At 45.8% G+C, this 13,986-nt stretch overlaps 1 protein-coding gene across 1 annotated transcript; it reads left to right on the plus strand.

The window, feature by feature from the left end:
- Positions 1–759: 759 nt before the first annotated feature.
- Positions 760–13,942, plus strand: LOC127907594 (CMRF35-like molecule 5). Its single transcript, XM_052463460.1, has 6 exons — positions 760–1,071; positions 1,349–1,690; positions 9,451–9,573; positions 10,433–10,531; positions 12,019–12,062; positions 13,017–13,942. Exons 1-6 carry the CDS (start codon positions 1,026–1,028, stop codon positions 13,134–13,136), a joined length of 774 nt encoding a protein of 257 aa, XP_052319420.1. The 5' UTR covers positions 760–1,025; the 3' UTR covers positions 13,137–13,942.
- Positions 13,943–13,986: the final 44 nt, after the last annotated feature.

Consider the following 13,986-nt stretch of genomic DNA (forward strand, 5'->3'; position numbering starts at 1 on the left):
TATATACTGTATATGTTTTTATTTAATATTTATTGTAGGAATAAATGATTAATATGGTGATTTGCAGTGGTCTGATACTCCTTCCATTTCAATATTATTCAATATTATTGCTTGCACAGTGCTCCTTGGGATGTTTAAAGCTTAGGAAATCTTTTTGTATCCAAATCCGGCTTTAAACTTCTTCACAACAGTATCTCGGACCTGCCTGGTGTGTTTCTTGTTCTTCATGATGCTCTCTGCGCTTTTAACGGACCTCTGAGACTATCACAGTGCAGGTGCATTTATACGGAGACTTGATTACACACAGGTGGATTGTATTTATCATCATTAGTCATTTAGGTCAACATTGGATCATTCAGAGATCCTCACTGAACTTCTGGAGAGGGTTTGCAGCACTGAAAGTAAAGGGGCTGAATAATTTTGCACGCCCAATTTTTCAGTTTTTGACATGTTAAAAAAGTTTGAAATATCCAATAAATGTCGTTCCACTTCATGATTGTGTCCCACTTGTTGTTGATTCTTCACAAAAAAATACAGTTTTATATCTTTATGTTTGAAGCCTGAAATGTGGCAAAAGGTCGCAAAGTTCAAGGGGGCCGAATACTTTCGCAAGGCACTGTAAATGTCTTACAAATTGTTTATTGCCAGACGTTATTATAAAGTGTTACTGAGAAGTGAAATGGTTTCAGGAAGTACTTAGTGAAACAGCAGGACTTCTGTGGCTCAGCGTAGACACACTCACTCTCAGAGGGGTTCTCATACACACTGCAGGAGCAGACCTTCCTGTACTGGGAGAGTAACTGGACGTAGAGGTCTGAGGTGACTACCCTGCGTCTCTTATCCATATTTTTTGTTAAACTGCACTGTCGGTTAGGGGCCCGTAAGTAAGTATTTCACTGTAAGGTCTACACTTGTTGTACTCGGCGCATGAGACTAATACAATTTGATTTGATTTGATTTAACTGGAGTAAACAGGGTGTACAGCGTCTAAAGAGACTTGAACTAGCTGGGAGCCACAAGTCATCATGGTTATCCTGCTGGTCCTCACACTGAAGGTTGTCCTCCTCTTAGGTGAGTACATCAGTCTGAATGAACACATGTCCAGTGACTCCTCTCTATAGTTGGATACATTTGGTTGTAACATTTTACAGTGTAACTCCATTCACTCACTGATAATGCTGTTAGATAAAGGGGAGGGGACACTGAGGAACACAAGGTCCAGTATGTACTGATGGATGTGATGGTGATCACCAGTTGTGTACCAGACCAGAATCCCCTCTTACAGTATGTGAAATGGAAGCTGGGGTGTTTGTACTGTTTGTAATGAGACTGTTGGTGTGTCCTACAGCTGCTATGTGGAGTGTGTGTTCAGCAGAGTTGATCACAGTGGAAGGATATGAGGGGGGCAAGGCAGAGATCAGATGCCCCTACAAAGAGGAGTGGAGGAGCCACCAGAAGTACCTCTGTAAAGGGGATTGTCCTGTTTTTAATAAAGACAAAGTTATTAAGACTGAGGCAGGGGTAAACAGTGCTTCTAACGGGAGATACTCGATGAAGGACAACAGAGAGGAAAGTGTCTTCATTGTGACCATCACCAACCTGACGTTAAATGATGCTGGGAGATACTGGTGTGGAGTGGACACATGGGGACAAGATAACTACATTAAAGTGAACCTTGAAGTCTCTGAAGGTAGTGTAAACATTGGATCCTCAAAACTTTGTCACTTCCAAACTAAACATATTATAATATACATTCCTAATCAAGCTTCTGCTATTGACCTGAGTCTTAACTTGAGATCCTGCACATTATTCAATTTTTATGCATATTATTCATTGACACAATGAATGCATTGTTCAAATCAAATCAAATTTATTTATATAGCCCTTCGTACATCAGCTGATATCTCAAAGTGCTGTACAGAAACCCAGCCTAAAACCCCAAACAGCAAGCAATGCAGGTGTATTGTTCTGTTATGCGCATGTAACAATTGCAGGGGCAATCTGCAATTGCTACATAAAGTACCAGTCAAACGTTTGGACACACTTACACTTAATCAAGGGTTTTTCTTTATTTTTACTATTTTCTACATTGTAAAATAATAGTGAAGACATCAACACTATTAAATAACACATATTGAATCATGTAGTAACCAAAAAACTGTTAAACAAATCAAGATATATTTGAGATTTGAGATTCTTCCAAGTAGCCACCTTTTTCCTTGATGACAGCTTTGCACACTCTTGGCATTCTCTCAACCAGCTTCATGAGGTAGTCACCTGGAATGCATTTCAATTAACAGGTGTTTCTTTCCTTCTTAATGCAGTTGAGCCAATCAGTTGTGTTGTGACAAGGTAGGGGTGGTATACACAAGATAGCCCTATTTGTAGAATGCTGTAGTAGCCATGCTGGTTAAGTGTGGCTTGAATTCTAAATAAATCACTGACAGTGTCACCAGTAAAGCACCCCCACACCATCACCCCTCCTCCTCCATGCTTCACGGTTGGAACTACAAATGTGGCGATCATCCGTTCACCTACTCTGCGTCTCACAAAGACACAAAGGTTGGAACCCAAAATCTCAAATTTGGACTATTCAGACCAAAGGACAGATGTCTAATGTGTGTTGCTCATGTTTCTTGGCCAAAGCAAGTTTCTTCTTATTATTGGTGTCCTTTAGTAGTGGTTTCATTGCAGCAATTTGACCAAGAAGGCCTGATTCACACGGTCTTCTCTGAACAGTTGATGTTGAGATGTGTCTGTTACTTGAACTCTGTGAAGCATTTATTTGGACTGCAAATTCTAAGGCTGGTAACTCTAATGAACTTATCCTCTGCAGCAGAGGTAACTCTGGGTCTTATTTTCTTGTGGTGGTCTTCATCATTGATGGTTTTTGCGACTGCACTTGAAGAAACTTTCATCATTCTTAACATTTTCCGGATTCATGTCTTAAAGTAATGATGACTGTTGTTTCTCTTTGCTTATTTGAGCTGTTCTTGCCATAATGGGGACTTGGTCTTTTACCAAATATGGCTATCTTCTGTATCTCACCTCTACCTTGTCACAACACAACTGATTGGCTCAATCGCATTAAGAAGAAAGAAATTCCACAGGTGTGCCTTGTTAACTGAAATGCATTCCTGGTGACTACCACATGAAGCTGGTTGAGAGAATTCCAAGAGTGTGCAAAGCTGTATACAAGACAGAGGATGTGTCACGACTTCTGCCGAAGTCGGTCCCTCTCCTTGTTCGTTCGGTGGTCGATGTCACCGACCTTCTAGCCATCGCCGATCCACTTTTTATTTTCCAATGGTTTTGTCTTGTCTACCATCACACCTGGTTCCAATTCCATCAATTACATGTTGTGTATTTATCCCTCTGTTCCCCCCATGTCCTTGTCTGTAAATGTTTGTTGTCAGTTCTTGTGCATGTTTTGTTCTGGTGTGCGTCGGGTTATGTAGCCATGTATTTTATTGTTCTGTATCCGGTGGGATTTGATAATTAAACTTAGCCGTTGGAAACACAGTTTTGCTCTCCTGCGTCTGACTTCTCTGCCGCCAGTACGCACCCTTGACAGAATTACGGACCTCTACTATGGAGTCAGCAGGAGCAGGTACCCCGGTATTAGGGGTGAAGGAACGGGTCTTCCAGTGCCTCCACCAGCACAACTGGGGTCTCCACTGAGCGCCCCTCTTCATCCTGGTCCCAGTGGGATTCGTCTCTCCCTGCCCCAGGGATACGATGGGAAGGGTGTGAACTGCCAGGGGTTCCTTCTCCAACTGGACCTATACCTGGCCACCATCCACCCGGCTCCGTCGTGTCGTGAGAGGGTGTCCGCCCTCATCTCGTGCCTCACCGGGAAAGCCCCGGAGTGGGCCACCGCCTTATGGAGAGAGGGAGATGCAGAGTTTGGACCAGTTTGAGGAGTTCACCCGCTGTTTCCGGGCAGTCTTCGACCATCCGCCTGAGGGTCGAGCGGCAGGTGAGCGCCTCTTCCATCTGAGGCAGGAGACGAGGAGCGCCCAGGAATGCACCCTAGAGTTTAGGACCCTGGCTGCCGGCGCGGGATGGAACGACAGGGCCCTGATCGACCATTATCGCTGCAGTCTGCGCGAGGACGTCAATCGGGAGTTGGCCTGCAGTGACACCACCCTTACGTTTGACCAGCTGGTGGACCTGTCCATCCGGCTGGACAACCTGCTGGCTACCCGCGGACGATCAGATCGGTGTCTGGTGGTTCCATCCCCCCGCACTCCCTCTCCGATACCTATGGAGCTGGGAGGGGCGGTGCGCAGGGAGACCGGAGGGGGTTCCAGCTCGTGCACCATCTGTGGCCGCAGAGGTCACACTGCCGGTCGGTGCTGGGCTAGTTCCTCTGGGGATTGAGGTAACAGGCAGGGCGCTCTGGCGTCACCCCAGTTGAGCCGGCACCATTCTCATCCAGAGTCCTCTGTTGCTCATATGTTTGTCTATGTTACCTTTTCTGAGTTTTCCCCGCTTTCCCAGCATAAGGTGTTCGTCGATTCAGGCGTGGCTGGGAACTTTATAGATAGAGCGTTCGCCTATAGTTTAGGGATCCCCATTGTTCCCGTGGCTGTGCCCTTCCCCGTTCATGCCTTAGATAGTCGATCATTAGGGTCGGGTTTGATCAGGGAGGCCACCGCTCCTCTGGGTATGGTGACGCAGAGGGGGCACAAGGAGAGAATTAATCTCTACCTTATTGTTTCTCCTGCGTTTCCCGTGGTGCTAGGCCTACCCTGGTTAGTTTGTCATGACCCCACTGTTTCTTGGCCACAGAGGGCTCTCACAGGGTGGTCGTAGGAGTGCTCGGGGAGGTGCTCGGGGAGGTTTCCGTTGGTGCTACTACGGTGGAGAGTCCAGACCAGGTCTCCCCCGTGCGCATTCCCCCTGAATATGCCGATTTGGCTCTCACCTTCTCTAAAAAGAAGGCGACTCAATTACCACCCCATCGACGGGGCAATTGTGCAATAAATCTCATGGTAGATGCTGCACTCCCCAGGAGTCACGTGTATCCCCTCTCACAGGCAGAGATGGAGGCTATGGAAACATATGTCTCAGAATCCCTGCGTCAGGGGTACATTCGGTCCTCCACTTCACCCGCCTCCTCAAGTTTATTTTTTGTGAAGAAGGAGTAGGGAGGTCTATGCCAGTGTATTGACTATTGGGGTCTGAATCAGATCACTGTGAGGTATAGCTACCTGCTACCACTCATAGCTACAGCGATTGAGTCAATGCACGGGGCAAACTTCTTCACCAAACTAGATCTCAGGAGCGCTTACAACCTGATGCGTATCCGAGAGGTAGACAAGTGGAAGACGGCTTTCAGTACCACCTCAGGGCACTATCTCGTCATGCCGTATGGGTTGATGAATGCGCCATCAGTCTTCCAAGCCTTTGTAGATGAGATTTTCATGGGGGACCTGCACGGCCAGGGTGTAGTGATGTATATCGATGACATTCTGATATACTCCGCTACATGCGCCGAGCATATGTCCCTGGTGCTCAGGGTGCTTGGTCGCCTGTTGGAGCATGACCTGCACGTTAAGGCTAAGAAATGATGTTTATCTAGCAATCCGTCTCCTTCCGTGGATATCGCATTTCCAGTACAGGGGGTAGATGGAGAGTGACCGCATTTCAGCCGTGCGTAATTGGCTGACTCCCACCAAGTTAAAGGAGATGCAGCGGTTCTTAGGGTTTGCCATCTACTACCGGAGGTTTATCCAAGGTTTTGGTCAGGTCCATCCGGATCCCTCTTTGGCATTCATAGTGGAGGTGGACGCGTCCGAGGCTGGGATAGGAGCCATGCTCTCTCAGCGCTCGGGTACGCCACCGAAGCTCCACCCCTGTTCCTTCTTCTCGAAGAAGCTCATCCCGGCGGAGCGAAACTATTAAGTGGGGGACTGGGAGCTGTTGGCTGTCATCAAGGCCTTGAAGGCTTGGAGACACTGGCTTGAGGGGGCTAGACACCCTTTTCTCATCTGGACTGACCACCGCAATCTGGAGTACATCTGGACAGCGAGGAGAATGAACCCTCGCCAGGCAAGGTGGGCCATGTTTTCACCAGTTTTGGTTTTACCCTGTCCTACAGACCAGGCTCCCAGAATGTGAAGGCAGACGCATTGTCCCAGCTGTATGACACAGAGGGGAAGCCCATGGATCCCCGCCTCCTGCCTGGTGGCGTCGGTAGTGTGGGAGCTGGACACGGACATTGAGCAGGCGTTACGTGCAGAGCCTGCTCCCGTCCAGTGACACTGGACATCTGTACGTCCCGTCTGCTGTTCCTGACCTGTTGATCGATTGGGCCCACACGTCACTCTCTTCTCGTCATCCTGGGATCGGTCAGACAGTGCGCTGTTTGAGTGGTAGGTACTGGTGGCCTACCTTGTCTAAGGATGTGAGGGTTTATGTTTCCTCCTGCTCGGTGTGCGCCCAGTGTAAGGCTCCTAGGCACCTGCCCAGAGGTAAGTTACACCCCTTATCCATTCCACAGCGGCCTTGGTCGCACCTGTCGGTGGATTTTCTAACTGATCTTCCACTCTCACAGGGTAACACGATCCTGGTTGTTGTGGATCGTGTCTCATTCCTCTACTCGGTCTCCCGACAGCCCTACAGACTGTGGAAGCCCTGTTTACCTGAAGTGCCTGAAGATACAGTGTCTGATCGGGGTCCCCAGTTCACAACTAGGGTCTGGAAGGCATTCATGGAGCGTCTGGGGGTCTCGATCAGCCTTACTTCAGGTTTTCACCCCAAGATTAATGGGCAGGTGGAGAGAGTGAACCAGGATGTGGGTAGGTTTCTGCAGTCCTATTGCCAGGCACGGCCGAGGAGTGGGCGGCGTACGTGCCCTGGGCCGAGATGACACAGAACTCACTCTGCCACTCCTCCACTAACCTCTCTCCCTTCCAATGCGTACTGGAGTACCAGCCGGTTCTGGCACCTTGGCATCAGGGTCAGACCGAGGTTCCTGCGGTGGACGACTTGTTTATGCACGCGGAGGAGACATGGGAAGCTGTTTTTGTCTCCCTTCAGCAGGCCGTGACGCGCAGTGAGACCCCAGTGACGCGCAGTGAGACCACGGTGTTCGCACCAGGGGACCGGGTCTGGCTCTCGACCCGAAACCTGCCCCTCCGCCTGCCCTGCCGGAAGCTGGGCCCGCAGTTTGTGGGGCCATTTAAAGTCCTGAGGAGTGTGAACAAGGTTTGTTATAGGTTACAGCTTCCACCCAATTACTGTATTAACCCCTCGTTCCATGTGTCCCACCTCAGGCCAGTGGTGGCTGGCCCACTCCAAGAGTCTGAGGTGCGAGAGGTTCCTCCACCCCCTTTGGACATCGGGGGGGCCCCGGCCTACTCCGTTTGCTCCATACCGGATTCGCGGCATCGGCGAGGGGCCTTCAGTATCTTTGGAGTGGGAGGGGTACGGTCCGGAGTAGAGGTGCTGCGTTCCAGCCGAGGATGTGTTGGACCCTTCTATGCTGCAGGAGTTCCACCGTCTTCGTCTGGAATGCCCTGCGACTCGCCCTCCGGGTCATCCCCGAGGCCGGTGTCTCGGGGGTACTGTCACGACTTCCGCCGAAATCGGTCCCTCTCCTTGTTCGGGCGGCGTTCGGCGATCGACGTCACTGGCCTTCTAGCCATTGCCGATCCACTTTTCATTTTCCATTGGTTTTGTCTTGTCTTCCATCACACCTGGTTCCAATTCTCACCTGGTTCCAACTTTATTGTAAAGGACCATAGGAGGAGGCAGGTAGCTGGGTCCATGGGCAGGCAGAAGGTCATACAAAGGGGGACAACAAAATAACAGTACAGGAAGGGAAAGGCTAGTAATGTCGCCCGGGAGATCAGGCAATAGGTTGATAACAGGAAATCCGTTTTTGCCTGCCTCAATAGCCTATCATACACAGGAGGATTCAATTACGGGAAAAACAGAGCACCGAATAGAAGTGTGTCACAAAACAAACAATACCTCACAATGATGGGGTGCAAAGAACTGAACTAAATAGTGTGTGATAATGACATACAGGTGTGTCAACAGGTGATCAGAATTCAGGTGATTGGGATCTGGAGAGTGAGCTGCGTTCAGGGGATCTATGTGTTTGAGTGTGTGAACCCAGGAGACTTGAGTGTGTGAACCCAGCCAACTTATCTTAGGTCCAGGGCCAGCTCCTTCTTGACCTCTTGGTCAGCCAGTCCAAGTGGATTATTATTTGTTCAGATGGTGACGAAAAATAAATATGTAAAAAAATGAAAAGTAGAAAAAAAGCATGTCCAAACTAAAGACTCAAAAACAAACGAAAGGCCTCATGGCCAAACAAAATCCAGCAGCCTCATGGCTCTGCCAGCTGGGACACACCTTAATTGATAGCACCTGTGTGCAACTAGAAACTTGGCTCCGCATCTAGACTCGGTTGGTGCTGCCACCTGAGGATGTAGTGTGAAAGTGTATCATGGTAGTAGTGTGTTGTTTGTCAATGTTCTAACTCTAACCTTCCCTCCATATCATAACACTATCAACACACAATGGATCCTTTTTACACTACGCTAGTTTGTAAACATATTTTTGTACTGTAAAGAGACAGATCTGGTGTCAAATCTGATTCCTGCCTCTGAGTGGTATAGTGTACAAACAATGTCTCTCCGACAACACATCTGTCACCGATTCCCCGTACTCCTGCTCACTCCGTGCACCAGTTCCGGGGGTCTACGTCACCGGCCTCTAGGCGGCACTGAACTGTCCTATTACGCACACCTGGTTCCCATTCCCTCTGATTAGTAATTGTATATATGTGCCCTCTGCTCACCATTGTGTGGTTGGTTATTGGTCCCATGACCGTTGATCTTGTGAGTACATGTGCGGTGGTGTATTGTGTCCTCGTTATTATGGGTCTCGTCATTATGGGTCTCGTCCTGGGTATTTATTAGAGGTTTAACCTCTTGTTTGGGTTACATCCCTGTGTTTTTGTACATGTGGTGTGGTGTTTATTAGAGGTTTAACCTCTTGTTTGGGTTACATCCCTGTGTTTTTGTACATGTGGTGTTTATTAGAGGTTTAACCTCTTGTTTGGGTTACATCCCTGTGTTTTTGTACATGTGGTGTGGTGTTTATTAGAGGTTTAACCTCTTGTTTGGGTTACATCCCTGTGTTTTTGTACATGTGGTGTTTATTAGAGGTTTAACCTCTTGTTTGGGTTACATCCTTGTGTTTTTGTACATGTGTTTGTTTTGGACTTCATCCCTGTGCCTTTACATGGCATGTTGTATTTTTAGGTGGAGTTAAAACCCCGTATTACGTATTCCTGTCTCCAATCCTTTTCTACAACATCCCCCTGCAAGAACTACTTTAATACCAGTAGACAGCATTTTTGTTGTTAGCCAAGCAGAAAATGGAAAAGCCAAGTGGAAAATTGTCACTTTGTTTTGTGGTCCTTTTTAGCAGCACCAACAATCACCACCAAAACAGAACCTACTACAACCGCATCAAACCCTGGTTCACCAACTTCATCATCCTTAGCCATCTCACCACCATCATCCATCTCATCAACACACAATGGATCTGGTAAATAAGCTCTTATGGCTGTGTTTTTTTACTAATTCAATCAGATCAGCTCTGAAAAAGATGATTTGAAAATATCTGTGATTGGTTAAAAGTTGCGTGAACACAGCCTATGAGCCTTAACTACTGTATGCTGGTTTCTCTTTGAAACTGGTTTCACAACACGTACTTTTGTAGTCTAAGTTACTGATTTGGAGCCAAATCTGACTTTAGGTAGTGTGGGACACTTCTACAGACAGATTCCCCACTGAGTGGTATAGTGCAAAGACCATGTCTCTCGGACAACCCATTAGATATTTTTCAGAGCTGATCTGATTGGTCAAAATATCAATTAGTAAAAAAAAGATCAGAATTGGGTTGCCTGTGTAAATCAGCCTTAACCAAATAGGGGAAATGTCCACACCTGTGATTTGATGCATTACTTAAGTTTGCATTATGGTTTAGATGAGGAGCTCCTGTATAGTTGAACAGCTAGCCTTTTGGTAGTCTATATACTATGGTGTATGCTAATATCTGCACCAATGCATGAATGTTGGCCACTACTTCCAAGGCTAATGTAAGGATAAGATGTAAACAGAAAGGATGCACATAAAATGTAACATTTTATCAGAGGCAGATCTTGTATTACATATTAGTGTGGTCCTTCTGTAGCTCAGTTGGTAGAGCATGGCGCTTGTAACGCCAGGGTAGTGGGTTTGATTCCCGGGACCACCCATACGTAGAATGTATGCACACATGACTGTAAGTCGCTTTGGATAAAAGCGTCTGCTAAATGGCTTATTATTATTATTATAAAAAGGCCTTGTGTAAGTTAAATTGCTGATTGTGAAGTATTGGCACTACTTGTGTGTCTGTGTTCCAGGAGCATCAGTGATCATCATAGTATCTATGAGTCTGGTTACATTGCTGCTTGTAGTCGGTCTGCTTATAGTCTACAGATGGAAATGCAACAAGGAAACAGGTGAGAAACGCACACGCTGTCAAAACATATAAATGCCCCTTTTCACACTTCATTTCAAATAAATAATTAGCATATTCATGATTGCACATTTCGTCACTATTGTTTTGAGTGTTCTCTTGAACACTGACGAGTGCATTCTCAACTGACGAGTGCATTCTCAACTGACGAGTGCATTCTCAACTGACGAGTGCATTCTCAACTGACGAGTGCATTCTCAACTGACGAGTGCATTCTCAACTAGCACTGATTAAGATTTAGTCTAAAGTGCGTTATAGAGATTTGGAAAGAAATAATTAGTTGGAGAACGTTCTGTTATCATTGTGATGTCATCCGATTGACTTTAGGTGTAGTATAACGTTAGCTAGCTAAGAGTGTTAGTAAATTCACTCTGGCCATCTACTCTGATTTTAGAGCACTCATCTGTGACAGGAGTGCAGAATAACTGAATTTACGAACTGCAACACCTGTTGAATATGACCGGTGTCAGTAAACGTTGTCAAAGAAACGCCATTAAATTGTTGCAGTTATAGTATCTAAAGCTCTAGATAACATAAAGAGCCTAACTCTTCTGTACCTTGTCACACCACCCTGGATTACTGTCCTCTACCTGCCTGAGCCTGCCTATCGTTCTGTACCTTTCAGACTCTGCTCTGGATTACTGTCCTCTACCTTCCCCCCTGTTTTTGTGAAACTTTTGTTACTTTGAAACTGTCTGCATCTGGGTCTTCTCCTGAGCCTTGACAGAGTGAGAAATTCTCTCATTTGTGTCGGCAGTATCTAGCAAGTTGGCCAGTTAGCTTGGCCGCTTGACTGCTGTTGTGAAATCAGAATGCTTGGATCAACACTACTCCTCGGGCAGAGGATCCAGTCTTCTCTCTGAACTCTGAGAGAGAAACGCTCTGAATTTACTATGACAATCTGACAATGTTCTGAATTTACAAACGCCCAGAAAACACTGAGCGCACTCTGACACTCCAGAGTGAATTTACGAACACCCCCGTAGTATCATGTTAGCTAGCTAGATAAGAGGGAGGGGAGCACACTGAATTATAGCTAATTAACATGAGCATTGCTAGATAGTTTTGAAGAACTTTGCTAGCTAATGATGCCATTTCCATCTGTCTAAAGTAAATTACATATTGATGACAATTGTTTCCTACAAAATAACTGCATAATGGCAATGTCATGCATTTCCAAGCTACTATAGTGTAATTTAGACAACACTCATAGCCCCTGTTAAGAATGACTGGGCACCACTTGAATTGTGGGCATCAGTATGGCTGAGCGTCATGAGAATGTTGATGAACACGGCATAACACAGCTGAGTGACAGAGGTACAAATCATCCTTTGGCCCTGATTGAACAATAGAGGTCTCATTGTGAATAGTGTGCCCTCGGCTCCCTGTTCTTGGAAATGCAGCTCTCAAATCCACCTGAACAGAATGCTGGAGCCAAATAGTGAGCTGTGTTTTGTCTGTGTTCTACAGCTGTCTCCTCTGCATCGACGGTGAACACTGGGATCAACAGAGAGGTCAGTGTGTGTACCCTGTTGGTGGAAATGCAGCTCTCAAAACCACCTGAACAGATTACTGGATACCCAATACTGAGCAATGTATAACAGTGTAGCTTCTTGATATGCCACACCTGTCAGGTGGATGGCTTATTTTGGCAAAGTTTAAATGCTCACTAATGGATATACAAAATTAGAGAAACTTTTGTGCATATGGAACATTTCTGGGATCTTATTTCAGCCCATAAACATTTTTGTTACTTTGAAACTGTCTGCATCTGGGTCTTCTCCTGAGCCTTGACAGTGAGAAGTTCCCTCATTTGTCAGAAGTATCTAGCAAGCTAGCCAACTTTAGCCAGTTCGCTTGGGTGCTTGACTGCTGTTGTGAAGTCAGAATGCTCGGATCAACCCTACTCCTCGGCCAGAGCGTCCAGTGTTCTCTCTGAACGTTCCAGGAGTGAAATGCTCTGAATGTACTATGACAATCTGACAACATTCTGAATTTACGAATGCCCAGAGGGAATTTACAAACATCTAGTGTAATAAGAGTGAGGGGAGCACACCGAATTCTATCTAATTAGCATTGCTAGGTATTTGACAAACTTTGCTAGCTAATGACAACATTGGCATCTGTCTAAAGTAAATGTTACAATTTTGATTATGTTTCCTACAAAATATCTGCCTAATGTAGCAGTCATTGAGTGTGAGATCATGCTGTTTAATCAGCTTCTTGTCACACCTGTCAGGTGGATGGATTATTTTGGCCAAGTAGAAATGCTCACTAACTGATGTAAACAAATTTGTGTACAAAATGTAGACTTTTGTGCGTACGGAACATTTCTGGGGTCTTTCATTTCAGCTCATGAAACATGGGACCAACACTTGACATGTGTTTTTATTAAGTGTTTTTATTAAGTGTATGTTCTTCCCTCTCGTAAGTCCTCCCATCCCTCTCCTCATTTTCCTCCTTTCCAGGGTTGTGATGGTGACTATGAGGAAATAAATGACCAACCCCTACATTCCAACATCTACGCCAACTTACCCACGTGCCCCTCTGAATCTCAACTTCCACAAAGACCCCAGCTGCCCCAATGAAACCAGTGCTGTCATTTAAGAGGGCACTTCTTCTGGTGATGCCACTGTCAACGTTGGTCTCAACCCTGCCTACTCCTCCCATCTACTCCACAGTCAGCAAACCCAGACACACCTGAGTCACTGTCAACCAATCAGAAGGGACATACACACACTGGCAACCAATCACAGTGACCTGTTATTAACTATGTGTGCCACCTCTTGAGCGTTGAGATTTAATTTGAGCAAACATCTGCATAATCTGCTTCATGTCCTCAATCCGATGTGCTACTTTGACTTGGGTCTCATGTCTCATGTCTGAAAAAGTAGATAGCTGGCAAGTTTCCTAGATAGCTACAGTAGTTACCTAACCAAACAGACTTGCTACAGTAGATTAGCTAAGCAAACCATCAGTCCTAGCTTGCTATTAATGAAAATCAATATTGCCAATTATGTTTTCAATTTTACTTTTGCTTTCCAAAGCAGGTTAGACCCCTGGTAGTGTCAAATAGGTAGTCTCCAACCATGGTCGCCATTTGCCCCCCCACCATGTGCTCACTATGCCCACCATCATTTAATAGTTATTGACTTGATACCGGTACCCCCTGTATATAGCCTCGTTATTTTTTTTATTTTACCATTTTTACTTTAGTTTATTTAATATTTTTAACTTTTCTTGAACTGCGTTGTTGGTTAAAGGCTTTAAAGTAAGCATTTCATGGTAAGGTCTACTACACCTGTTGTATTCAGAGCATGTGACAAATACAAGTTGATTTGAACTGTAAATGAGAGGATCATGTTATGTAGAATTAAAACATGTTACATTCTGACTTAGTCTGATATACAGTGTATTTGAAAGGATCATAAATATAAC

The sequence above is a fragment of the Oncorhynchus keta genome, chromosome 15 (assembly GCF_023373465.1).
Source record: "Oncorhynchus keta strain PuntledgeMale-10-30-2019 chromosome 15, Oket_V2, whole genome shotgun sequence".
NCBI lineage: Eukaryota > Metazoa > Chordata > Actinopteri > Salmoniformes > Salmonidae > Oncorhynchus > Oncorhynchus keta.

Bases quoted from the DNA above. Each gene is read 5' to 3' on its own strand.
- LOC127907594 (XM_052463460.1), top strand. From the start codon at position 1,026: ATGGTTATCCTGCTGGTCCTCACACTGAAGGTTGTCCTCCTCTTAG. The intron at 1,072-1,348 runs GTGAGTACATCA...TGTGTCCTACAG, and splicing joins GAAGGTTGTCCTCCTCTTAG to CTGCTATGTGGAGTGTGTGT. The intron at 12,063-13,016 runs GTCAGTGTGTGT...CCTCCTTTCCAG, and splicing joins ACACTGGGATCAACAGAGAG to GGTTGTGATGGTGACTATGA.